Here is a 27,692-nt window from a genome sequence, read left to right as displayed (position 1 = left end):
ACGCAAAGAATGGGCTGTAAGTTTGTGTGGAATATTTGCATGGATGAGGGGTACATTGGAAGTAACGATATTTTGTGACAAGCAATCTTCAGACAAGCCTCAATTGACAGAGCCACCCTGTTAAAGTTAACAGACCATTCAGCCGCTGCCATTGTCAAAAGGTGCTTCCCTTGGACACGCAGAGTGCCTACTCATTTCAGACATTGGTTCTCATGATTATGTGTTACAGCTGCATGAGGAAAAGTGAAATAACTCCCTCATTCTCCCACTGCAGGTCTGACTGTAATAGTATTTTGTCAATGCTGCAGGGGTCCCACCATTTATCCTTTCAGATTGTAAAGAATTAGGCAGACTTTAGGTTAAAAAAAGAACAAGATATCTTTATTAAGACTATTGCCAAATTAAAAAGAACATGGTAAATCGTAACCGCCATTCACCTATCTCTCACACACACACATATACAGATGACAGTATACAAATAAAGGCTGAAGGATATTATGCAGTTTGTGAATAAGATAAAACAAAGGAGTATGCGCTAAGCTGTACCTTTGGCTGGTCTCGGTGCAGTGATGTCATGTTCGGCCATTTTGTTCTGTTGTCTTCCTGGGTGCATCTTTTATGCAGTAGATTTCCACGTTTTATTCCCAAAAGATCTCAATTTTCAGTAAATCTTTGTTCTCAGGATGGTTGATTTGCAAGTGCAGGCAGTGGTTGAGAGAGAGAGTGAGAGAAAAAGCACTTCAGCTATCTGAAATATCCCGGCTGCTCACGCTGGCGGGATGTGCTGGTCCTGCCGACGGTGTTCCCCATCGCAAATTGCCTGGCAGCATGGGTGAATTCAGTGGGAAGTCCCGTTGACAGCAGCGGGACCATAAGACCCTGCCAATGGCCAATGGCAGGCTCCCTCCTGCCACCAACAAACACGCCACTGAATCTCACCCATTGTCTTGATTTCTTTCCTACTTGGTAAACAGTCCCGTAAGTGCCCTGCTGCCTGTATACTTCGGAAAAAAATCTATTAATCCGTGTCTGCTGCAGTCATCATTTTAAAACAGGTAATTGAATTTTGATGTCTCATCCCAGAAACATTTGAAAAGCTTCAGGATAGTGTAAAGCCAACAGAAGATGGGGTCTTTCATGCTGGTCAAGGGCTTGAGTGTTTTTTCTTTCCATCGCACTTGGTGGAAAATGTGCATTGTTGCTGTCTGGCAGTCTCCATTGTTTTTAAGAGGGTTTCAAGTTTCTCTGGAAAAAAATCCATCCAGAAAAAGAAAAATTAGCAATCGTTAAAAACTCACATTCTCGTAACATATGCAACTCAAAATGTCATTATATTGTTCAACCCCTGATTGCAGTTTTCATGAAGAAGTACACCTAAAAACAAATTAGCCAGTCATTACCTCATTGTTGTTTGTAGGACCTGGCTGTGCATAAATTGGTTGCTGTTTTTCCTTCATCACAACAGTGACTATAATTATAGACACTTTGTTGGCTATAAAAGGACTAAAAGAATGCAGGTTTATTAACAAGTGGCACTAGCAGCACTGAATGTCACATGGCACTCATTCTGTTCTAGCTATTCTATAAATTTCGACAATTGGAGGGTGGAGAGACATTTCCCATTGTGCTCATGTTTATTCTCTCCTTTTGCCTCTCTCCAGATGTGATTAAATCTAGTTAGTGGTGTAAGTAGCAACACCATGCCTACTATAGGGCACCCAAGCCAAACTGCAGGACGTGTGCCAATGATTTGTCAACGTATTGGATCTTCCCTTTGTCTTTAGTCTTTTTAAATAAGAACCCTATTTACCTTCTTGGTTGCATGTGTTCACACAATTATGGTGTATTTTCATTTGGTAAACTCAGTTGTGTTTATGATTCCAGGGTAACTATGACGGTGAACTTCATAAGCATCCACAGCTTGAAGCTGACCTGGCAGCTGTGAGAGAGATCTATGGGTCTGGCGCAGTATCCCTCAGGTAAGCTGTTTGTTTATTCATATAATAGCCCTTCAATGATGAGGAATGGGACTGAATGCCTTCTTGAGATATTGTCACGCATATGCAGTTGTGGTTTAGTCACAGCAGAACCAGTACTACTCCAGAGGCCAATAATGTGGGCCTTTTTTCCCAATTTATTAACAACTTTGAAACCAAGGAAGAAAAGGAACAGATAAATCATGCAATAATGAAAGTTAATTCAGAAACCTATTTTGAAGGTAAGCACAAACAAGGAAATATTTTTGCTTCCCTCTTGCTGGTATTTTTTGGACAAGATTGAAGAATGCTGACATTTGGTGATATCAGTGTACCTGACATGTTTATTGCTGTATGAGCTGCCTGCAATTTATCATCATACACTATTGAAAGATAAATAAAACAGCTGAATATTGGATTTATTCAGCACTTGCATCAAAGTGTCAGGATCACTTTTATCTGTGTCAAAATGAATGTTATAAATAGAGAGAACTGGCATGTAGGGACAGTGCTGATAACTCGGTTCTCTATTACTCTTTTTGTCGCTCTTGTTGTTCCATGTCATCAAGCAAGATGATGCTATGATTCAACATTCACGCTGTAAACAATCATAGCTGTTACCAAAAGATATCACAAAAACTGCTTGTTGAAGTGATTTATGGCATTTATGCTCTCAGGAGCTCTTCACATCTCACTATATCAGGGCAATCCAATCCACAATGCTTCGTCATTTGGTCCGCAAAACCCAAGTGGCTCACTCACCTGGAGTTCCGTATCAGAAATGGAACATTAAGTTAAACAATAACGCCAAATGCGGAACATTTGTTTTTTAATTAATTCAATGAAGCAGTGATCTATAAGTTTTTATTTTTACTAAATTAATTTTCAAGCCTGTAGATTATTGCAGCAAAGCATATTTCTCGCATTTGTTTAAAAATTGCAATTCTTAAATGTGGTCCATAAGTCTACATGATGCCCAGCTAAGTGGAGACAAGAAAAATATAGCTTGGCCATCTTTCACTATATTTGCCGTATGATTTATGATGTTATACTAATAAATTGCCCACAAAGTATAATTCAAATATAAAGCTGGAGTAATTTTAAATACGCGGTGCTTTTTATTCCACACTAGTATTTTTATTCCTTTGGAGGTGAAAACAACTCCCCAGTGACTATAACTATGATCATATCCCTAATGTAGTTCTGAAATAATAAATGTCAGCTGTCTTTACTAGCATACATAAATGTTATTACACAGCTACTGAATAACATGTAAGTGAATTATAACATTTTTAAAAATTCTGCAGGTTGTTATAAAATGTTATTTCAAAAGATTGATCTGTAGAATGATCTATTTTCTGTAAGCATTGTCCCAGGGGAATTTATAATTCTTACCATTTTACCAGAGAATAAGAGGTTTAGATACAGAAGTTGGAAGATTTGCAGTTCTATCTAGACTATTTACAAACATCAGAAAATCTATTTATGAGCTTTAATGATATTTCATAAAGAAAACAGCTAAGAAAAACTGATTTTCATGCTAGAAATTTCAATTCTATTTTATTTTAATTCTGGGACAATTGAATTTCATCCTTCTTGAAAAATCACCAAGTGTCTCAGTGCTCTTAACATTTGTCTTTAAGAGGTATATGTCTATTGGTACTTGTTTATATCCTGTCTCTATTCACTTATACATCAACTGTTATCAGTGGTGGCTTGAAACCAGACTCCACTTTCTTGCACAGGCTGGATTACAGGGTTAGCTCCTGAAGTGGCAGAGCAAACCCCCATGCTTGGCATATTCTGCTGCAATTTCCTAACTTCAGCAACTATAAAGGAGGGGGTTAGGCACAGAGCTGCTCCATTAATTTTCCACAACCTTGCCTCTGCACCTTGGGCTTTGTTTTCCTTAATTTGTATCTGTCTGTCATTCATCTTTGGCATAACCTGTCAATAGGCCAAGATGCCTCGGGTGAATCTCCAAAAATTTACAGATACTGTTAACATAATTCCTCTGTGGAGCGTTGCAAGTCAGGATTGAATAGAGGAGCCGTGAGAACAGATGAATATACTGGCATTTCGTTGATGCCTTTGAGAATCACTAAGTGAGGATATTTTCCTCAGGGTATTAAATTAGGGACTCTTCTCATTCTCTGGTTTTGAATTGTTTTATGATTGCAACAGCGCTACTAGAATTACTGCCTAAAACAATAATCCTTGACTGGATTGTCCAGAGTGTAACATTGTTCATCACCTACTGAACCAGAGTGATTAGAGAATAAGATAAACTACTGCAGATGCTATAAATCTGAAATGAAACAGGCCATCCTAGAAATGCTCAGCAGGTCTGGCAGCATCTGTAGAGGGAAAAAAAAAACAAGACAATGTTTTGGGTCAACCTCCCCACACCATAATCCCCACACCCCTCCCACCCTTTCCCCATTAGTAGCTACTGGAGACCACGTACCCACCAGCAATATAATTGTGATCTGCTGTAATTTTGGATAACTCACTGGGGTCAGGGTCAGAGGTTAATGATGCCAGTTATAACACAAGTTCATTGGTCCGGGTCACTTTAGATGGAGGACAATAAACATGTGAAATAGATTCCCCAGGAAGGGCGATACTAAAGTGAAGCGAGTCTTAGATATATATTTAAGGCGATGGTCGATTGAGAGGTACTGAATTTTCTAATCAGACAGTTGGTCAGCAAAGTATTTTCTTGCACTTTACTTTCTTTTGTTCACAAGCTGTACCACCCTGTAAACAAGAAATCATTTTGGAAATTCCCTCTACCTTTTCTCACTATTTATTTCTATTAATCAGTCCCTGGACAAACACTGGTTATGTAACAAAAACAGAGAATACAGCATATCAAACTGGGATATATGGGGCTGGATTCTCCGATTTTGGGGCTATGCCTGGAGGATCCGTGGCGTTTTACATGGGAAAAATCGGCGAGGTCCCAGCACCAATCCTCCGGCCAGTGAGGGGCTAGCAGCCGCGCCACGTAAAATGTACGGCCTTCCCGATATAAACGGCTGGAGAATTGCCGGGTCCATGGCCATGCATGCGTATGGCAACGACCTGCAGCGGTCGCACCGTGCAACATGGCACCGGCCATGCGCGGACCCGACCTGCCAGATGGTGCCCCCTGGACAACCCCCCACCAGTCCCTCCAGCCCTCACCGAAGGCCCCCGGCCAGCAGCACGGCTCCCGCCCAACTGTTGGTGGCTCTGGACACATGTCCACAGCCGCCTCGCCGGGTTCCCGACCGCTGAGATCATGAGTCAACCACGTGGTCAGGAACTCGGCCCATCGGGGGCGGAGCATCGGCGAAGGGCCTTCAGGTGACGTCATGAGGCCGTCCCAATAGTGTGTGGCGTGCTCCTCGATGATGCCATTTTGGAGGGGGCGGAGCATCCCATTCCACCGTAAAAAAGGATTCTCTGTGGGCGTCGGGGATTGGACAATCGCGCCCATGGGACTTGAATTCCATCAAATTCTATTTCAATATCGCCATAACCTGAAGCATATCATTACCCATTCTAAGTCGAGAGTTACCTGCTACTACTTTAACATAAGTTTATATCGGACAAATCAATAATAATAATATAATAATCATAATAATAACAATCGCTTATTGTCACAAGTAGGCTTCAATTAAGTACCTGTGAAAAGCTCCCAGTCGCCACATTCCGGAGCCTGTTCAGGGAGGCTGGGACAGGAATTGAACCTGCGCTGCTGGTCTTGTTCTGCATTAGAAGCCAGCTGTCTTAGCCCACTGTGCTAAACCAAATCAAAAGCTACCACAATGGATGCAAGTTGCTAATGATTTTTATAACTGTACATCAAACTACATTTCTGTTTAAATTAAATGTTAATGTAAAAATGTTCACAGATAATTGCCTGCCTGTATGAAATAGAATTTCCCTTGCATACAAGTGACAGATCACATTTTATAAAATATTCACCTAAACAATCACCAAGTTCGATTGCAGATATTTCTGCATGTGTGGATATTGTGGGTGTGATTGAATGGCCTCTCGCACCCGGCTCGGTGACGCAACAAGGCCATTAAATCTTGCGAGAGGCCTATCCAGGACACCCCTACCCGGGACACCACTACCCGGGACAGCACTACCCAGGACACCCCTACCCGGGACAGCATTACCCGGGACAGCACTACCCGGGACAGCACTACCCAGGACACCCCTACCCGGGACAGCACTACCCGGGACAGCACTACCCGGGACAGCACTACCCGGGACAGCACTACCCAGGACACCCCTACCCGGGAAGACGAAATACCGGACAATGACTCAGAGTGGATGGGTGGAGACGAACCCCCACCCCAAAGTGCCATGGAGTCAGAGTGGGACGAAGAGCACGACACAACGCCACTGCTGTCACCAACACCCTCCACCATCGCAGAAACACTCACCACGGTTGAGCACTTTAGTGATGAGGCGTCTGGTACACTCACCGGTGCGCACAACACAGCCGTCCCGGTACAGCAGGTGGAGGTAGGAGCAGCAGAGGGACCGGGCGGTCGGAGGGCAGCCCAGGCCAAGCGAACATCTGCCGCCCAGATGGATCCCGGGTTCCTGCAGTTACCACACCCACACATAGATCCGATGCAACCACCGACACGGAATAGGGTGACGGGTGGCTTGCGGCGGCTGCGGTCGCAGGTGGAGGAGTCCACCCGCGTCCAGGAGCTGGGAGTGGTCCCGGTCATGCGTGCCACCCAGGCTGACACCGCACGGGTGGCGTCCACAGTGGAGGCAATGGGTGCGACGGTGTCAGACATGGGGAACGGTTTGCGAAGCCTGGGGCCTTCCGTGCAGGCGGCGTCTGTGGCCCAGGAAATGGCTGCCCTCTCACAGGAGGCCATGAGCCAGTGCCAGCGCCAGATGGCAGAGGCGCTCAACGCCATAGCCCAGTCTCAGCAGGCCATGGCCCAGTCTCTGCAGGCCATGGCCCAGTCTCTGCAGGCCATGGCCCAGTCTCAGCAGGCCATGGCCCAGTCTCAGCAGGCCATCGCTGAGGGCATCGGCGCCAGTGGCCATGTGCGAGCCGGCGTCGCACTGTCACAGACAGGGTTTGACAACCCCCTGGGCTCCATGGCTGCAAACCTGCAGACCCCTGTCGATACCAGCACGGGCCTCCAGGACTGGCAGCGCCAGATGTCGGGGGCGCGTCGGATGGCCAGTCCGTTCGCATCCCCCACCCATGTAGAGGCCTGGGGGACATCGGGCACCCCGAGGGAGGAGGAGGTGGTGTGGTCCGTCCCGGCTCCCTCTGTAGGGGAGGTCCCGGTACATCACGACACCTCGGACTCCTCCCCTTCCATCCCAGGTGCATCGGGTGGGCAACGGGCAGGACAGGCTGGCAGCTCGCCATCCCAGTCGCCCGGGCCGCAGCCTGGCCCATCTAGGCCAGGACGCCCCAGGAAACGGCCGCCAAAGGGATCCAGTGTCAGAGGGCAGGAATCACAGGAGTCCACCTCCAGTTCTGCTGTACCGTCTGGGGAACCACGTAGACGTAGTCAAAGGGCCCGTAAGGCCAAACAATTAGACACTGAGTAAGTTGGCACGGGTGCAGGGCACAGATGAGTTTTAGGGGCTAGGGCACGTGCATGAACTCCTTTGGTTATTAAAGTCAATGTTACACCTACCGAAGCTGCCTTTGTGCTCTGTCCAAAGCGTGCGGGCGTGTCATGTACGTTGAGCGCAAGTGTGTGTGTGACGGGTGGTCTTACCTCAGCCCCAGGTGAGTCTGCCCCCTTCTCCCTGGGCCGCCATCAACATCCCCCGGGCAGAGGACGGGACCGTGCGCTGCAGTGTCACAGCCGCATGCAGGGATGGTCCGGGTGGATGGTGGTACTGTGGCCATGGGTCAGACATAGTCCAACGATGTAGAGCCAGGAGCTCATCGCAGGGCGGGTTGTCATCATCCTCCATGGCCTGCGATAGACACGCGTCCACCCGCAACTGGGTGAGCCCGGCCCGTTGTGCTGCCGGTGGATCGGCAATTGGGGGGGGGGGGGGTTGTGTGCATGCGGGTGGGGTGTGTGGGGTTGGGGAGGGGGGTGAGGGTGCTGGGTGGGTGGATGGGTGGGGGGTGTGGGTGGTCGGCTGTTGCCATGGTGTGCGGTCTGTGGCCATACTACCCGATTCCCACGCCCATCTAGTCAGTGAAGCGGGCGGCTATCAGTCTGTCCCGTGCCCGCTAGGCCAGCCGGTAACGGTGGACAGCCACCCGCCTGTGTCTACCCCGTCTGCCCTGACCATTGCCCCCATCCCCCTCATCTGGGGAGGACTGGGCCTCTTCCTGCTGCTCCTCCACTCCGCCCTCCTCTGCTTGCGGCACATCGCCCCTCTGCTGGGCTATGTTGTGCAGGACGCAGCACACCACAATGATGCGGCCGACCCTATCTGACCGATACTGGAGGGCGCCCCCAGAGTGGTCCAGGCACCTGAAACGCATCTTCAGCACGCCAAAGCACCTCTCTATCACTCCCCGTGTCGCTACATGGGCATCATTGTAGAGGTTCTCCGCCTCATTGCGTGACCTCCGTACAGGCGTCATCAGCCACGATCGCAATGGGTAGCCCCTGTCGCCCAGCAACCAGCCCCTCAGCCGGGGATGGCGTCCCTCGTACATGCCGGGGATAGATGACCGCGACAACACGAATGAGTCGTGTACACTGCCCGGGTAACGGGCGCAGACGTGCAGGATCATCATGCGGTGGTCGCAGACAACCTGTACGTTCATCGAATAGGTCCCCTTCCTATTAGTGAACACAGCCCTGTTATCTGCAGGTGGCCGCACGGCGACGTGCATCCCATCGATCGCGCCCAACATCCACCCTGGCACGGACCCCCTCCCCAACCTCCACCCCAGCACGGACCCCCTCCCCAACCCCCAACCTCCACCCCAGCACGGACCCCCTCCCCAACCTCCACCCCAGCACGGACCCCCCCCAACCCCCAACCTGCACCCCGGCACGGACCCCCTCCCCAACCTCCACCCCAGCACGGACCCCCCCCAACCCCCAACCTCCACCCCAGCACGGACCCCCCCCAACCCCCAACCTCCACCCCGGCACGGACCCCCCCCAACCTCCAACCTCCACCCCGGCACGGACCCCCTCCCGGCACTCCCCCGGAGCCCAGCCTACTCTAACCACCCCCCCCCCCCCGCCGCACACACACACACACAAGCCGAGACACACCTCTCCTCACGCAATCAGTCTGCGGCCACGCCATTTCCTGCCCAGAGCCAACCCCCCAGGCCGTCACTCACCTCCACGCTGGTCGGCATGAACCTGGAGCACAGGGTCACGCTGATGAAAAGGAGGTTTGATTGACGTCGACGTGAACGGTCATCACGTCGACGGGACTTCGGCCCATCCGGGAGGGAGAATATCGGCAGGCCGAAAATTGGCTGCCTTTCGCAGACCCGTGACATTCTCCGCGGCAGCGGCGCCATTAACGCCCCGCCGACTTTTCTCCCTTCGGAGACTTCGGCGGGGGCGGGGGCGGGATTCACGGCGGCCAACGGCCATTCTCCGACCCGGCGGGGGGTCGGAGAATGACGCCCCTGCTTCAGAAATGTCAAAAACTGTTTATCTTCCTTTACAGATACTAATTGAGCTGCTGTATATTTCTAACGTTGTTCATGTTTATTTGTCTCAATAAACATTTGTCTTTTTTGTCACACCTAGAATCATAGAATCCGTACAGTGCACAAGGAGGCCATTCGGCCCATCGGGTCTGTACCAACCCTCCGAAAGGGAACCTTACCTAGGTCTACCCCTTCACCCAGTAACCACACCTAACCTTTTGGACACTAAGGGGCAATTTAGCATGGCCAATCCACCTAACCTGAACATTTTTGGACTGTGGGAGGAAACCGGAGCACCCGAACGAAACCCACGTAGACATGGGGAGAATGTGCAAACTCCACACAGTTACCCATGCCGTAATTGAACCCGGGTCCCTGGCTCTGTGAGGCAACACTGCTAACCACTGTGCCACCATGTCACCCTTTGTGCCACCATTCCATCATTTTAAGCCCCCACCTCAACATGTATATGGTGGAATGTTCCCACAAAATGGCAAAGTGTCAGGTTGTGACAGAAGCCTGATGGGCGCTATTCTCCCCCCCGCACGCCAGGTGGGAGAATCGCCGGGGTGCCGTGCGAATCGCGCCATGCCGCCCCGACCCCCGCATGCGATTCTCCCACCCCCGGAAACCAGCGGCGCGCGATTCGCACCGGGCCGCTCGGAGAACCGGCGAGCGGCGATTCTCTGGCGGGATGGGCCGAGCAGCCGCTACGACACGAAAGGTTCCCGCCGGCGCCGTCCACCCCTGGTCGCTGCCGGCGGGAACTCTACGGGAACGCTGGGGGGGCGGCCTGTGTGGGGGGAAGGGGGGCTCCTTCACCGGGGTGGTCTCCAATGGGGTCTGGCCCGCGATCGGGGCCCACCAATCGGCGGGCCGGCCTCTCCCCCCCCCCGGGCCTACCTCCTTCCGTGCACGGCCCCAGAACACTGGCTCCATGTTGGTGCGGGGCCGGCGTGCGCAAGACGTTCCCCGCACATGCGCAGGATGACGCGGCCCAACTGCGCATGTGCAGGATTGGGCTGTCCTGACTGCGCATGCGCGGGTTGGCGCGGCGCCCATTTGGCACCGCCTAAGGACGCTGGAGTGGCGTGAACTGCTGCAGCGCTGTGCTGGCCCCCTGTGGGGGCAGAATAGGTCATTTCCGGGCCCTGTTTGTGCCATCGTGAAACGCGACGGCGTTCACGACGGCGCGAACACTTGGCCTCAATATCGGAGAATCGCCCCCGACGTGTTTCTCCCCAGAGAACTTGTGATACTCTGACCAAAAAAGCAGGGGGCCATATTTTGTACAGTCATTGAGGGCAGGGCCTAAAGTCACCAGCAAGCCTGGCTCCAAAGAGATCGGGTTTTAAGGGACGGGCCATGTCAAAGTTAAGAACCCCCTCCCCTCCACTGTCCATCATCGCTAGAAACCTCTCTCTCTCTCTCTCTCTCCACCCTCCCCCCCCCCCCCCCCCCCCCACCCCCCTCCTCCTCCACTGTCCATCACCGCTAGAAACCTCTCTTCCACTCCCCCCAAAACCATGCATCATCTCCGGCACTGCCAGGGTTCCAATGGGCAGTGCCAGGGCACTGCCTTGCCAAGTCCCTGCCCACCCAGGGCGCTACACTGGCCTCCACATTGCTGACACGGTCATCTCAACTGCTGCTTAGTAGTAGTGATTCCTGCTGTCAGAACATAACGCTGGTGGTGAGGGGTGGGAACATCTGACAGCCCCGGAAGCTACAGCATTATGCTGTTAGGAGTATTTAAATACATTTAAATTGATGGTGATCAGGTTCACAAACTCACTGGACGTGAACTTGATTACCTCCTCAATGGGTAGCGGGGTCGGTCTTATTCTGAGATCTCCCCGATGCATATCCTGTTATGGGTCTCGCAAGAGATGGCGGCCAAAACAAGATTTGCGCCTGTGGTGAACGGGACTTGAAAATTTCGACCTATGGTTCCAAAAACAGGTCAGGGGCTAGGTAACTCACCCTGACTCCCCAAAGCCTGTCCACCACTTCCAAGGCACATTTCAGGAGTGTGATTTAATACTCTCCATTTGGCTGCATGAATACAGTCCTCCAGACATATTCAAGAAGCTCAACACCATCCAAAGCAAAGCAGCTCACTTAATTGTTCCCCCCCCCTCTCCCCCCATCCACCACCTTAAAAATGTGCTCTCTCCACCACCGATGCACATGGCTGCAGTGTGCACCATCAACAACAGTGTTCTTCAAACTTATTTTCCCGGGACCCACTTTTGGGCAGTCGGCGAACCTTTGCGACACACGCTGACCGAACTTCGCGACACACGCCGACTGACGTGCGGGGCACACACCATGTTCGCTTACCTTTTCACGCGAAAGGGGTGTCTGCTTTGTCCTCATGATCTCACTTGAATCTGGTTCAAAGGAGCGAGGGAAACGTACAAATCATGTGCGGACTTCAGTCAGTTTCTTTGTGCTGTCTTCATCTATATGAAAATTTAAAATCCAACCTCAAATATAGAGGTCATCGTGAAAGGCAATAGCAATGAAATGCGTTTAATAACTGACTATGGGGTCTCAACCTTAAAAGGAATTTTTGATCCACCAATTCTCTTTCAAACTCTGAAGCTTCTCTGATTCGCCAGTACTTCCCTGCATATAACACACATGGGCTTTGCCACCTTATTTGCATCGTCACAGTTGTCCAAACCACACCTCAAGAAATCATTTTTATACTTCCGTGCTCTGAGTTAAGTTTCTTTTTTCAGAATCGTTAACCAGAGACCCTGAAGTTCTTAGCACTGCCACTGCTCTGTACTGTCCTGGACTCTCCTGGGCAGCTCTCTCCAGCATATTCTGTTGTAAGGTCTTATCCAATAGGTAAACTGCCGGTTTAAGTCTCTGGCCGTCTCGCGCTGTTAAAAAAAGAATTAATCTTCACAGTTCATTTGCCTTCTTGCTAGCAGCTGCAAAATCGAAGCAAGTCTGCTCTCTGCATTGGCGCCAAAAGCACATCCCTGGACAGCGCTTCCCGTCAATTCTATGTGCAGGGCACGTGACCTAATCTCTGCTGCCACTTCTGGCCGGAAAACACCATGCAGCCTAATCTATATCTCTATTTAAAAGGCGGCAGTGGCCTCAATTCTCCCTGTAAAAGCCAGCAGTGGCTTTTCTGCACTTCTCCCGTGTTTTGGACCACCGCGGGATTAACGGGACTGATTGCCCTGCGACTCTCCCGATCCCCTCCCTGATATACAAGATACCCTTCAGCAATTCACCAAGGCTTCTTTGGCAGCACCTTCAAAAACTACATCCTTTATAAGCAAGAGCAGCGGAAAATGGGAACACCGCCATCTGCAAGTTTCCCCCGATGCCACACTTAATCCCGACTTGGAAATATATCACAGGATCAAACTTCTGCAACTCCCTTCCTAACAGCACTGGGTACACCTACACCAGATCAACTGCAGTTGTTCAAGGAGTCAGTTCATCACCACCTTAAGTAGTTAGCGATCAGTAATAAATGCTGGCGTAGCCAGTGACCCTCACATCCCTGAATGATTTTTAATGTTCGTGGGAGGAATTTGCAGAGTCGACAGGGCTGGGTGGACAATTGTCATTTCTGGTGCCTAGTGAATGCAGGTGATCTGTCCAATTTAATTGCTTACTGACCTTTCCATAGAGGTTTGGTACAACTGAGTGACTTGCCAGCCAATTATTTCAATCACATTTTGTTGGTATGAAATTACAGACTTCGTAAGCAACCCACAATATCTTCCCTGAAGGGCATCATTGCACCAGATGGGTTTTTATGACAATCTGATAGTTTCACGGTTCAGCAGATTTTAATTCCAGATTTATTAATTACATTTGAATTCCACCAGCTTCCACAGAGGGATTTGAACTCCTGCTAACCCAGGCCTCTGGTCCAGTAATATTACCACTCCACTAATGTCCTCTTATTGTTTTGAGCTTCTTAAGTGTTGTTGGAGCTGGACTAATCCAGGCAGGTGAAGAGGATTTCACTCCTATTCACTCCTGTCTTGTGCCTTGTAGATGGTGGACAGACTAAGGAGAGTCAGGATGTCGCTCACTGCACAATTCCCAACCTCTGACCTGGTCGTAGCTCCAGGATTTATATGGTTAGTCTAGTTCTGTTTCTGGTAAATGGTATTCCCCAGTATTTTAATGGTGAGGGTTCAGCGATGGTAATACCATTGAAAGTCAAGTGGAGATGGTTAGATTCCCTTTTGATGGAAATGGTCATTGCCTGGCACATTTGTAATGTATTCATATGTGGGTTTGCCCAGTGATGTAAATGAACACGTGATCTCGCTACCTGGGGGCCTGTCTCCATAAGCTCCTGTTTCTGGAATCTAGCGTCATTAATGAGAGTAGTTTCCAATGCTAGCTGGGCCTGCAATCATGTCACTGTTAGCAGATGTCCCTATTGTAAAAAGAGAGAGAGACACCAAGACGGTCATATCTCTGTTTAATGACCACCTCGCACACTGAGTAGACCCATTGGGTGGGATCTCCGTTTCTCACACTAAGTGTTGATGCTGACGCAGGGGGCGGGATTCTCTCAGCCCGGAGCCACTCCGGAGAATCCCCGCGACCGGCGTGATTCACGCCACGCCGCCCCGATGCCGACACGCGATTCTCCGCAGAGCAGAGAATTGGCACCATTGGCGCCTGCGCGGGTCGCGGTGGTTGGCCCGGTGCCAGTCGCAGGCCGCTCTACGTGGCCGGCCCGCTGATTCTCAGCCCGGGATGGGCCAAGCGGCCGCAAGTCCCGCCGGCACCATCCACAGCTGCTCTCAGCCGGCGGTACCTCGGCGTGGAAGGGTCGGGGGGGGCGGCCCGTGGGGGGAGGGGGGTGGGGGCTCCGATGTGGCCTGGCCCGTGATCGAGGCCCAACGATCAGCGGGCCGGCCTCTCTCACTGGGGGCCTCCTTTCCTACGTGCTCGGCCCCTGTAGTCCTGCGCCATGTTGCATCGGGGCCGGCGATTTGAAGCAGGCCATTGCGACTGCGCGCGTTGGCGCCTGTGCCACTGCCCATGTGCGCATTGGTGTTGGCGCCACTGTGCATGCACGTATCCCGCGCCGCCCAGTTCGCGCCCGTTCGGCGTTAACCGCTCCAGTGCCCTGCTGACCACCTGTAGGGGCCAGAATGAGTTTACGATGGTGTGGACACTCTGCCGCGGGATTAGAGAATCCCACCCAGGATTCGTGGACTTGCACGACAGCAAAATTGGCACTCAATCTGGATCGATTCAGCAACTGTGGAGAGGCTAGAATGGCGCCACGTGGAACAGAATCGATTCCAATGAGAATCGGTGCAGGATTTGCCGGGTCCATGATTGACACTCGGGAGGCTGATGAGCTGCAGCCGCACATACACATTACACTCCCCATCCACACTCATGCCAGCCAACAAGATGAGCGCACCCACATAGCTGATGGATCGGCTGGAGGGACACCTATGTGACCCGTGACCCTCAGTTCACAATGGGCAGCTGCATAGCAGCCTTGTAGGCTGCGGTAATGGTGTTCCGTGCCTGTCCACCCTGACCCCACAGCCCACCTCCTGGCCACACGCCGCTACTCCCACCGGCTCTGGCAGAAGCCCCCCTCAGCCAGCAGCACAACTGTCAGCAAACTGTGACAATGTTCGACACTTTCCGTACCCCCTCTCTCTGCCCCTCAGCAGCCATGACGCCTGTTTCACGATTTTTAAAAGCATAAGTGAATCGCACCATTGAGAACTCAGCCCATCCGACGTGGAGCATTGTGGAACCCCAGCGAATACTGGGTTGCGGCCACTAATAACATGCAAACGGTGTTTACTGTACGTGCATTCCGGACCGCATTGACGTCGCTGTTGAGGTGACAGAGAATTGCGATTTGGTACAAAAGACTGGTACAAAGATTAAGTCACACGGGATGAGGGGTGAGCTGGCAAGATGGATACAGAACTGGCTAGGTCATAGAGGCAGAGAGTAGCAATGGAAGGGTGCTTTGCTGATTGGAGGGCTGTGACTAGCGGTGTTCCACAGGGATCAGTGCTGGGACCGTTGCTGTTCGTAGTATATATAAATGATTTGGAGGAAAATGTAACTGGTCTGATTAGTAAGTTTGCAGACGACACAAAGGTTGGTGGAATTGCGGATAGCAATGAGGACTGTCAGAGGATACAGCAGGATTTAGATCGTTTGGAGACTTGGGCGGAGAGATGGAGTTTAATCCGGACAAATGTGAGGTAATGCATTTTGGAAGGTCTAATGCAGGTAGGGAATATACAGTGAATGGTAGAACCCTCAAGAGTATCGACAGTCAGAGAGATCTAGGTGTACAGGTCCACAGGTCACAGAAAGGGGCAAGATAGGTGGAGAAGGTAGTCAAGAAGGCATACGGCATGCTTGCCTTCATTGGGCGGGGCATTTATAGAACCTTAGTTAGGCCACACTTGGAGTATAGTGTTCAATTCTGGTCACCACACTACCAGAAGGATGTGGAGGCTTCAGAGAGGGTGCAGAAGAGATTTACCAAGATGTTGCCTGGTATGGAGGTCATCAGCTATGGGGAGAGGTTGAATAAACTCGGTTTGTTCTCACTGGAACGACGGAGGTTGAGGGGCGACCTGATAGAGGTCTACAAAATTATGAGGGGCACAGGCAGAGTGAATAGTCAGAGGTTTTTTCCCAGGTTAGAGGGGTCAATTACTCGGGGGCATAGGTTTAAGGTGCGAGGGGTAAGGTTTAGAGTAGATGTACGAGGCAAGTTTTTTTCACTGAGGGTAGTGGGTGCCTGGAACTCGCTACCGGAGGAGGTAGTGGAAGCTGGGACGATAGTGACATTTAAGGGGCATCTTGACAAATACATGAATAGGATGGGAATAGAGGGATACGGACCCAGGAAGTGCAGAAGATTTTAGTTTAGTCGGGCAGCATGGTCGGCACGGGCTTGGAGGGCCGAAGGGCCTGTTCCTGTGCTGTACATTTCTTTGTTCTTTGTTTGGTGTCAAACTGGCACCGGCTGCGATTTTGGCGGCGGAACCTATTCTCCGCCCAATTGCGTTTCCCGATTTCGGCGTCAGCCAACGGAGAAGCCCGCCTATAATGTATGACCACAATACAATATTCATTCAGTTATTTACTGAGATGTTAACTGATTCAGCGAAATGTTTGTTCATTCTGTGGCAGTGCCATCTCAAGACCAAGAGGTTTTGACTGTAATTCCACAGGGGGACTAAACTCCCTTCTGCAGCTATTTTGTGCTGCATCAGTAGAATATTTTAAGGATGTGTTTACTTCAACCTCGACTTATGAGGTCCAATTTATAGGCAAATAACTGCAGAAATAATGTTGGTGGATACGTGTAGGATGCAATAAAAGCTGCAGAATACTGAGGTCAATGTAATCAAATTATCAAGGGTTCAGGTATTGCTCAAGTGAAGGCCATGCAATTTAGAAGATGTTAAGCCACAAGATTGGATTACTGTGTTTTGCTTGCAGTTTTTGAACAGCGTTTAAATCAGTTTTGAAGCCACTGATGACTGATTCTGTGGGGAAAATCTTAACAGCAAAAAATAAATGGATTTGGGTCAGGTGGGATGTGATCATTTTTAAAAGATTTACCTCCAACCTGCACACACACCGTTTTACAGGAGGTGAGATAGAGGGAGGACAACCAACTTGTTCCCAGGAAATGGATTGGTCAATTAAATGTAATTTGATTGCATGATTTTATTTGTCATCCAGGTTTAACCTTGGCTGGCCAGCTTTTCTGGGCCCTGGGAAACACAGCAGCTCAAGGAAGGTGAGGACTGTTGTGCGAAGGAGGCAAGTGCCTTTCCAGCACGAGGAGTAGGGGTGCTTTCTACAAGCCACACAAGAAAACCTTCATTTTCCCCACCCATGCCACCTCCCACAACCCCGTGCTCGAACTCTTCCACATTGCCAAGAAAACATACCCACTTTCCAAAATCCACAACTCTATTCCAGGATCATCCCTGCCATTAATTTTTGGAACCCCAACTCCACATTATCACTGTCCTAGATGCAGGCTTCCGACCTGCCTCTGGGCAATAGCCTCCTCTGAATGTTTTTCGTCTAACAAGGTAAACCAACAGTGTCTTTCAACTTTACACTGGAAACAACAAAGGCACACCCATTCCTGCAACGTCCTCCTTATTAAGATTGGGGACTAATTGCAGACTTAAAGCAACAGCCTGATATAGTCATACTCACCGAATCATACCTTTCAGCCAATGTCCCTGACTCCTCCGTCAGCATTTCTAGGAATGTCCTGTTCCACCAGCAGGACAAACCCACCAAGAGTGGTGGCACAGTGAGGTACAGTTGGGAGGTTGCAGCCCGGGAGTCCTCAACATTGAATATGAATCTCATGGAAGTTTCATGGTATCAGGTCGAGGCTGGGTTGTTAAGTATGTTCAAGGCTGAGATAAAAAGATGTTTAATCAGTTAGGGAACCAAGGGTTATCTGGATAAAGCAGGACAATGGAGTTGAGGATTATCACATCAGATTAGTCATGGTCTCATTGAATGGAGCAGGCTCGTTGGCCCAAACGACCTACTTCTGTTCCTATGTCTTGGTCTTGAATGGTCAAACATGGGCAGGGGAACCTCCTGCTCTTTGGCATCTACTGTTATCCTTCAGCTGATTAATCAGTACTCCTCAATGTTGAATATTATTTGGACACGATTCAGCAGACTCAAGTTAAAATCCGCTGAACGGTGCGCTGTAGCGGAGTCTTTCTCGCCGGCGGCTGTGCCGGGAACTATCCTGCTACCCAATGGCACTTTGCCATTTTTTTTAGCCTCGGGGAATTTCTCCCGGCCGAGGCTGCACTGGAAGGATTTCCTGCTGGCGTGTTGCAGATCAGGGCGCCATTTGACTGGCAGCCCCAATTTCACCCCCCCCCCCCCCCCCCCCCCCCCCCGCCCCACTACCACTTTCAGGCCCCTCCACTATTTTGACACCCTTCACAACCTCCCAACATTTCGGAAAGCCCCTGGGAACCCCTCTGCCCCCTTTCCTGGCAAGGCACCCCCGGGCCGGACCCCTGGCAGTGCCAAGCTTGCACCCTGCCACTACCAGGTGCCAGGGGGAGCATCAGGGTGCCATCCTACCCTGGCCCTGACCACCCCGGGGTCTCCAATGGTTTCAGAGACCCCACCTCTCCCAGATGTCGTTACGCCTGGTCCACGTTTATGTGGACCATACTAAACGGCGATCTGGCATGGTCTCCCAGGTGTGGCCAAGGAGTCCCGAGCTTTGGGTGAATCCGGCTCATTTAAATATTCTGATCTGGATCTCATCCAGCGAGGACGAGAATTGGATTGTGCCGGGTGGAGAGATTCGGGTGATTCTCATGAGGTGTTGTTTCAAGTGTGGAGCCTGATTTGAGGCTTGCGCCCGATTCACTTGTTGCATCCGGATCCGCGCTGGTCGCAAGGGGGGTCACTGAATCGCGCTAGCAATATTTAATTAAATCATCTAATTAACACATACCACAGTTAAAATTCATGCATCTGGCACAAACGTGTGGTATCATAATTCAAAGGTGCCTTGCATTTATAAGTGAAAATGTTGCAAGTGAAATAATGAATATTAGGAAATCTTGAAACAGATTGCTACACAGCAGGCCACTTTTCACACATAAGGCGAAAAGAACAAATAATAACATGATAAATTAATTTTGGTTCAAATATATAATTGACTAAATGAAACCCAATCAAAAATCAGTTTAACTAAACCTTGTTTTTTTGGTATATATAGAGCGGGATTCTCCGACCCCACACTGGGTCGGAGAATGACCGGCAGGCCGCGTGGATCATGCCACGACGCTGGCACACGATTCTCCGCGGACTCGGCGCCATTGGCGCCGGTGTAAATGGTGCGGCGCCGTTCGCGGGCCGCCCTACGCAGTCAGCCTGCCGAGTCTCCGGCCCAGATGGGCCAAGCGGCCGTAAGAAAATAGCCGAGTCCCGCCGACCCATTCTAACCTTGGCCGGTGGGACCTTGGCATGTAAGGGCCGGGTGGCAGCCTTTGGGGGGGGGGGGGGTGGGAAGGGGGAGGCCGATCTCGTGGGGTGGGGGCATCCAATGTGGCCTGGCCCACCGATCGATGGGCCGGCCTCTGTGGCTGGAGGCCTCCTTTCCTACGCGCCAGCCCCTGTAGTCCTGCGCCATGTTGCGTCGGGGCCGGTGCGTTGAAGGAGGCCACTGCACATGCACACGTTGGCGGCGGTGTCATTGCACATGTCCTCATTGGCGCCGGCGCAACTGCACATGAGCGGATCCCACGGTGCACAGTTCTCGCCGAGATCTGCAGCTGGAGCGGCGTGAATCGCTCCACCACTGTGCTGGCCCCCTGTAGGGGCCAGAATTAGTCATGGAAGCAGTCTTTCACGGCGTCGTAAAACGCGGCGGCGTTTACGACGGCGTGGACACTCCTGCGGGATGGGAGAATCCTGCCCATGTTCTCTGAGTTATTGTTTGTATAAACACATGGACCTAGAAATTTGATCTTGCAGCTCCCAAGCAGATGTAATTAAAATTGCTCCTTGAGCTCAACATTTACAATAGCATTTCAATGAAATTTACTTGGCCCCAAGTCAACAATTTCACTAAGTCTTCGATATTTTATTGCTTTATGGTACATGCGATGATGGAGCATTTACTGAGTTGAGTGTCTCGCTCAACCTAGTGGAGGATTTTATTCTGCTGTTTGATTTATGAAATATAATTCATTTCTTGAAAAGATCAGGGCCAACTCAGCTGGTATAAATGGCTGAGCAGCCGAATGCTGAGGAAAATGATCACAAAGAATATCGAGCAAAGAAGAAACTTCCTGACAGCAGATACTCTTCAAATTATGTTTTTAAAAATGCTCTCTGGGGTCAGCATTTCCTCTTTATCATGCTCCTTGGGGAGACAGCTGAAAAGGCAATTGCCGCAGGGTGGAGAGTATATTGTTATGGACCAGGGTTTGGAGAATCCCAAAGTGTAGCATGGAGTTCACCTGACCCACAACTTAGAATAGATTGTGGTATGGGGAGCACACAGCACACTCTACAGGTATGGTACAGCAGAAAATGGACCAGTGGTTTTTAAAACAAAACAATGTGTATTCTATGAACTCAAGTTAACCTTTTTAAAACAAACAGTGAATATCTTAGCAACCATTAAATCAAATACACCCCTCAAAGTATACAGCACTAAGTAACCTGTATGCTGTCCTTTTACACTCAAAAGACTTAACAAACCGTCAAACAGGAGCACATTAGGCTTATATTTAATACTGATACCTTTTACAATTCTGAGTTCACCAAATGATCCATAGATAGTCTTTGGATGGCAGAGATCACAGCAGTGCAGCTTACTGAAAAACACAGACACGCCCCAAGCTTTTCTCAAACTGAAACTAAAAAGCAGAAGTAGAGCTCAGCTCCACCCACACTCTGACATCATTCCAGTAACATGAGAAATTCCATTTCTTAAAGGTACATTTCTTAAACACCCATTTCTTAAAGGGTACTCTCACATGACAATATAGAAGGTCCATTTAAAGACATCTACTGTCAGATTGTTAGAGCCTCAGCACTGGAGATGTTCTTGAAAAACTATTCTCCATTGCAAATGTAGTGCCTTTGGTTGCCATTTTACCATTGCTATTCCATCAATGCAAAATTCTTTCTGAGGTGCTTGGATTATAGATCATAGAATTTACAGTGCAGAAGGAGGCCATTTGGCCCATTGAGTCTGCACCGGCCCTTGGAAAGAGCACCCTCCACCCTATCCCCGTAACACAGAAACCCCACCTAACCTTTTTGGACACTAAGGGCAATTTAGCATGGCCAATCCACCTAACCTGCAGATCTTTGGGCTGTGGGAGGAAATTGGAGCATCCGGAGGAAACCCACGCAGACATGGAGAGAACGTACAGACTCCACACAGTGACCCAAGCGGGAATCGAGCCTGGGACCCTGAAGCTGTGAAGCAACCGTGCTGCCCTATGGCATGCATTATAGTCCCCCTGTTTCAAAGGGGACATATGGACCCTGTTTCAAAGGGGACTGGGTACAAAGAAGAACAATAAAAATATGACTGTTGAAGGAGGTGCAGATAGAAAAAGTTGGAGCATATAAAGTATTGACAATACTGCTTTGAAATAAGACTACCCCGTAGAATGAAAAGACTGGTTTGGCAAATAACTAAAACATTTTGCAAACGGTTCCAGCATTGAAATGAAATCCATCAAGCTGAAATATTTGGAATGCTCCACCAAGAAAGATAAAAAGACATTACGGATGTTCCAGGTGCAGTTGGGTGTTATGCTGAATGAGTTAAAGTATAGAAGGGGCAAACTTCAATGGGCCAAATAGCCATTCATCTCTCAAATCTTTCTTACATTAATATGCTGCAAAACTTTAATGTATTTGCGCAGTTTCTTTCCAAAGTTGGGAAAGCAGAAAATTATTTGTATAACTAAAAGGATAAAAGATTAAAAACCTGTGACAGTTAGCAGAAATATATCATGTTGGAATATAACAATGAGCTATACCCACATCCTAATATCTCTCAGCAACATTTCAGCAAAAAAATGTTGAGGTAAGGTAAGCCAATAGAACTGGAGCATTTGCTGTCATTAACTTCTATAATTGGACATCAGAACATAGGAACACAAATTTATGTTGTGAAGTTTTGTGACACAAAGAAACCATCTCATTTCTTAGGAATCATTGTACCCCGTCCCCGCCTAAAGCCATATTTTCTGGGGTTTCATATTTTGAATTCAGCAAAACCTCTTAAAGTAGCTTGTAACTTAGGCATTGAGTATTGATCTGAGCCCTGTGCGTTTAAGGCAAGGGTAAAGAGCACCCCTCTAATAAGCATGGTTACCTCTAATACGCATGCTTACCCAGCTTGGACTTCATACGAGGGCGAGTCTAACTCCACCAATGCAAAACAATGCTTAAAATCTATTGGAACTACCAACATACTTTCTCAAATTTGTGTAGGTTTTTTTATTCAATAGTAGGCACCAGAAATGATATTCTCACCTCTTCTCACGATTCATAGGATTAAAAATTAGCTATCCAGTAAGCACAATTCAACATAATCATTTAACCATCCCTATGCAAATAAATGTTAGCACTGAGACCAATGGATTCAACAATAAGGGGCGGGATTCTCTGATCCTGAGGCTAAGTGATGACCCCGTCGGAAACGCCGTCGCGTTTCCCGACGGCGTCAACACGGCCCCAGGATCAGCAATTCTGGCAACTACAGGGGGCCAGCAGGGCGCTGGAGTGGTTCACGCCACTCCAGCTGCTGATCCAGCCGTCGAATGGGCAGCGGGGGATGCGCGCATGCGCAGTGGGTCCGGCACAAACCCATGCATGTCCCACCGGCGCGATTTCCGCGCATGCGCAGTGTCTCCCTTGTCCGCGCCGGCCCAAACCAACATGGCGCAGGAGTACAAGCACCGGCGCGGAAGAAAGAAGGCCGAGAGACAGCGAGGCCGGCCCGCCGATCGGTGGGTCCGGATCGCGGGCCAGGCCACATCAGAGGCCCCCAGAGGCCGCCCCTGGACGCTTCACCGGTGAAGTCCCGCCAGCTTAGAGCAGGTTAGAATGGCGCCGGCGGAACTCGTTTTTATTTACAACCGCTTGGCCGGGTCAGAGAATCGCGGGGGGGGCTGCGTAGAGCGGCCCACGACCGACGCCGCACCGACCACGCCGGCCCCAATGGCGGCGGTTCTCCACTCTGCGGAGAATCGCATCCCGGCGTCAGGGGTCGATTCGCGCAGCCGGCCGGCGATTCTCCGACGGCGCGGGGTCGGAGAATCCCGCCCAAGATGTATCTGCCAGTGTCATCCTGGTTCAAATCTATAGTATAGCAATGATATTTCATCTCTACATAATTTGGAAAACCAGGGACGGGATTCTCCGGTCGCCGATGCCGAAATCTCGTTCGGCCGTAAAGTCCCCATTTCTGATGAAATCAGGGGCGGCGCCACTTTCGCGATGTTCCGACCCCTGAAAAGCGGCGTACTCACGCCGTATCGACGGCCTCAGGATGTTACCTGAGGCCCTCCCCCCGATGCTCTGACCCCGACCAACCGAGTTCCCGATGGCGTCAGTCGTGTGTGCTATAATTTGTCGGGAACTCGGCATGGCAGCTTCAGACTCAGTCCAGCGCCACCACTGTCGGGGGAGAGCCGATCCACGGGCGGGGGGGGAGATGGCAGGGGCTGGGGGCACTGTTGGGGGGTGGTCCAGAGCTCACGTGCCGTCCAAAGGGAGGCAGGCTAAGTCCGTGCGTGGCCGGTGCCATGTTGCATTGCATGGCCATTGCAGGCCACTGGCGTGTGCATGCATTGCCACGGACACGGCAATTCTCTGGACTGTATCGGCAGCTAGAGCCGGGTGCTCTGCGCTGCCTTCCTACTAGCCCCAGCCGAACGGAGGATCGGTCGTCGTTTGGCACCGTTCCCACGCCGGTGTCAGGACACAGCCTGAAAATCGGAGAATCCAGCCCCATATCTTCATGAACTGGATTTTGTTTCTTAAATATGGAAAGACATTGATTAATCTGGACACTTGGATGTTGACCTGGAGTTTTGTTAAAATATGTCACAGGTTCACCTTGAAACTGTGAACAAGCATGCGTTTTCCCAGAAATCATCTGACCAGCAGAATACTTAAGGGGGAAAACTTGTTTGTTTTGAAATACAATAACTTTAATTGAGGGGGAAAAACCTGGAAAAGGCGAGTGATTTACTGGCAATCGCATGACAGATGGAAGCTTTAAGTTTTGGACTTGTGGGCCGGGATTCTCCCCTACCCGGTGGGGTGGAGGGTCCCAGCGGGATGGAGTGGTGGGAACGACTCCGGCGTCGGGCTGCCCGAAAGGTGCGGATTTCTCCGCACCTTTAGGTGCCAAGCCCTCACCTTGAGGGGCTAGCCCCGCGCCGGAGTGGTTGGCAGGAAAGGCCTTTGGCGCCATGCCAGCCGGGGCCAAAGGGACTTCACCGGTTGGCGGAAGGCCGCGCATGTGCGGGAGCGTCGGCGGCTGCTGACGTCATCCCTACGCATGCGCGGGGGGGGTCACTTCCGCATCGGACATCGCAGAGGCAATGGCCGAAATGGAAGGAAAAGAGTGCCCCCACAGCACAGGCCTGCCCGCGGATCGGTGGGCCCCGATCGCGGGCCAAGCCACCTTGGGGCACCCCCTGGGGCCAGATCGCCCCCCCCCAGGACCCCGGAGCCCGCCCGTGCCGCCAATCCCGTCGGGAAGGGAGATGGTTTGATTCACACCGGCGGGACTGGCACGACAGCAGCGGGACTTCAGACCATAGCGGGCCGGAGAATCGCCGGGGGTGGGGGGGGCCTGCCAACCAGCGCTGCGCGATTCCCGCCTCCGCTGAATTTTCGGTGCCGGTGAATTCGGCGGCCGGCGGGGGAGGGATTCACGCCGCCCCCCGCCGATTCTCCGACCCGGCGGGGGGTCGGAGAATCCCGCCCGTGGTTTTTTGAAATCAGTGTGTTTTGAGGAATAAGCTGAGAAAGAAGGCTGCCCTAACTTGCTCTCTCCCTGCTGGAAATTCCATGTTTGGTTATCAACCTGGTGCCAGAGAACCCTCATCGGAATATAACTTGTCTGCATTTCGAAACCTGCAAAACTGAGATGAGAATTGATCCAGCTCCATTTTGTCCTCCACGCCAAATCTCTATTGGTGAGAACCTCCAGACCTCTACTGTCCAACACCCTGTCTTCACACAAGGAAGCTCCAGATCGACAGCATCAGTATGTGTGGTGTGTGTGTGTATTTCTAAATAGTGTTGGCTAATTCTACTTCCAGAGTTCAGTTGTAACTAGTTTTTCCAACTCACTTTAAGAAAGCAGGGCTGGATTCTTCGATGTCTGTGCCGGGGCGGAGAATCCAGATTGACGCTGAAATCGGGCCTGGCGCCGGTTCAGCAATTCTCCGGGCGCCAAAATTGGCGTCACTGGGGAGTATGCCATGCCGCCGGGGTGCCATTGCCAGAGGTCATCTCAGCAACCCTCTGTTCCCGACCGGCCGGGTTCCCGACGGCGTGGACCTAACCCTGCCATTGCCGTTCGGGATGCTCGCGTGGCGGCTGCACGTGGCCGTCCGGGTCGGGGGGCGGGCGGATTGGAGACCTGGGTGGGGGGCGGGGGGAGGTGGCCTTATAGGTGGCCGGGGATTTAATGTGCGGGGTTTGAGGGTCAGGCAAGCGGCCAATTGGGGGGTCTCTTTCTTCACTTTGGCTCCGCGGTCCAAGTCTGCCATGGCATACGGCGCGGCCCCTGGAGGCCGCCGCCTTGCGCATGCGTGACCTCTGACCCAGAAGTGCGGGGGCCCGTATCTACGAGCCCCCTGCAGGGCAATTCATTTGTTTAATTTTTTTGCAGGAATTTCAGGAGTAAATCTCCACCGTTTTTACGTCGGCATAGGGACATAGTCTCAATAATGGAGAATCCAGCCCGCAGTCTTTTATAATAAATCAATCATTCTGACTGCATTGAAAGAAGCCTGGTTAAAGTCTCTTTTATTCTGGATCTAACAGTAGCAAAGGTAAATAATTGACCATTCCAGTGGTCAATGAAGTATAGGCAAGGGAATTTATGTGTGGAGCCAGAGGAAATGGGCGAGGGACTAAATGAATACTTTGCATCAGTACTCAACAAAGAGAAGGAATTGGTTGGTGGATGTTGAGTCTGGAGAAGGGTGTGTAGATAGCCTGGGTCACATTGAGATCCAAAAAGATGAGATGTTGGGCGTCTTGAAAGATATTAAGGTAGATATGTCCCCAGGGCCTGATGGGATCTACCCCAGGATACTGAAGGAGGCTAGAGAGGAAATTGCTGAGGCCTTGACAGAAATCTTTGAATCCTCACTGTCTTCAGGTGATGTCCGGGAGGACTGGAGAATAGCCAATGTTGTTCCTTTGTTTAAGAAGGATAGCAAGGATAATCCAGGGAACTACAGGCCAGTGAGCCTTACGTCAGTGGTAGGGAAATTACTGGAGAGAATTCTTCGAGACAGGATCTACTCCCAATTGGAAGCAAATGGACGTACCAGTGAGAGGCAGCATGGTTTTGTGAAGGGGAGGTCGTGTCTCACTAACTTGATAGAGTTTTTCGAAGAAGTCACAAAGATGATTAATGCAGGTAGGGCAGTGGATGTTGTCTTTATGGACTTCAGTAAGGCCTTTGACAAGGTCCCTCATGGTAGACCAATACAAAAGGTGAAGTCACACGGGATCAGGGGTGAGCTGGCAAGGTGGATACAGAACTGGCTAGGTCATAGAAGGCAGAGAGTAGCAATGGAAGGGTGCTTTTCTAATTGGAGGGCTGTGACCAGTGGTGTTCTGCAGGGATCAGTGCTGGGACCATTGCTGTTCATAGTATATATAAATGATTTGGAGGAAAATGTAACTGGTCTGATTAGTAAGTTTGCAGACGACACAAAGGTTGGTGGAATTGCGGATAACGATGAGGACTGTCAGAGGATACAGCAGGATTTAGATTGTTTGGAAACTTGGGCAGAGAGATGGCAGATGGAGTTCAATCCGGACAAATGTGAGGTAGTGCATTTTGGAAGGTCAAATGCAGGTAGGGAATATACAGTGAATGGTAGAACCTTCAAGAGTATTGAAAGTCAGAGAGATCTAGGTGTACAGGTCCACAGGTCACTGAAAGGGGCAACACAGGTGAAGAAGGTAGTCAAGAAGGCATATGGCATGCTTGCCTTCATTGGCTGGGGCATTGAGTATAAGAATTGGCAAGTCATGTTGCAGCTGTATAGAACCTTAGTTAGGCCACACTTGGAGTATAGTGTTCAATTCTGGTCGCCACACTACCAGAAGGATGTGGAGGCTTTCGAGAGAGTGCAGAAGAGATTTACCAGGTGTTGCCTGGTATGGAGGGCATTGGCTATGAGGAGCGGTTGAATAAACTCGGTTTGTTCTCACTGGAACGATGGAGGTTGAGGGGCGACCTGATAGAGGTCTACAAAATTATGAGCGGCATAGACAGAGTGGAT

General features: G+C 50.5%; 1 protein-coding gene across 1 annotated transcript in view; it reads left to right on the top strand.

Moving 5' to 3' along the window:
* parp8 (poly (ADP-ribose) polymerase family, member 8) overlaps positions 1-27,692 on the top strand; it is a 629,329-nt gene that overhangs the window by 325,548 nt on the left and 276,089 nt on the right. Inside the window, exon 7 of the mRNA XM_072497074.1 lies at positions 1,885-1,979. Within this exon, the coding sequence (XP_072353175.1) occupies positions 1,885-1,979 (95 nt within the window). The remainder of the gene's footprint in view (positions 1-1,884; positions 1,980-27,692) is intronic.

This window comes from Scyliorhinus torazame, chromosome 3 (genome assembly GCF_047496885.1).
Source record: "Scyliorhinus torazame isolate Kashiwa2021f chromosome 3, sScyTor2.1, whole genome shotgun sequence".
NCBI lineage: Eukaryota > Metazoa > Chordata > Chondrichthyes > Carcharhiniformes > Scyliorhinidae > Scyliorhinus > Scyliorhinus torazame.
The sequence above is the reverse complement of the archived record's forward strand: the minus strand, read 5'-3'. Positions and strand labels throughout refer to the sequence as shown.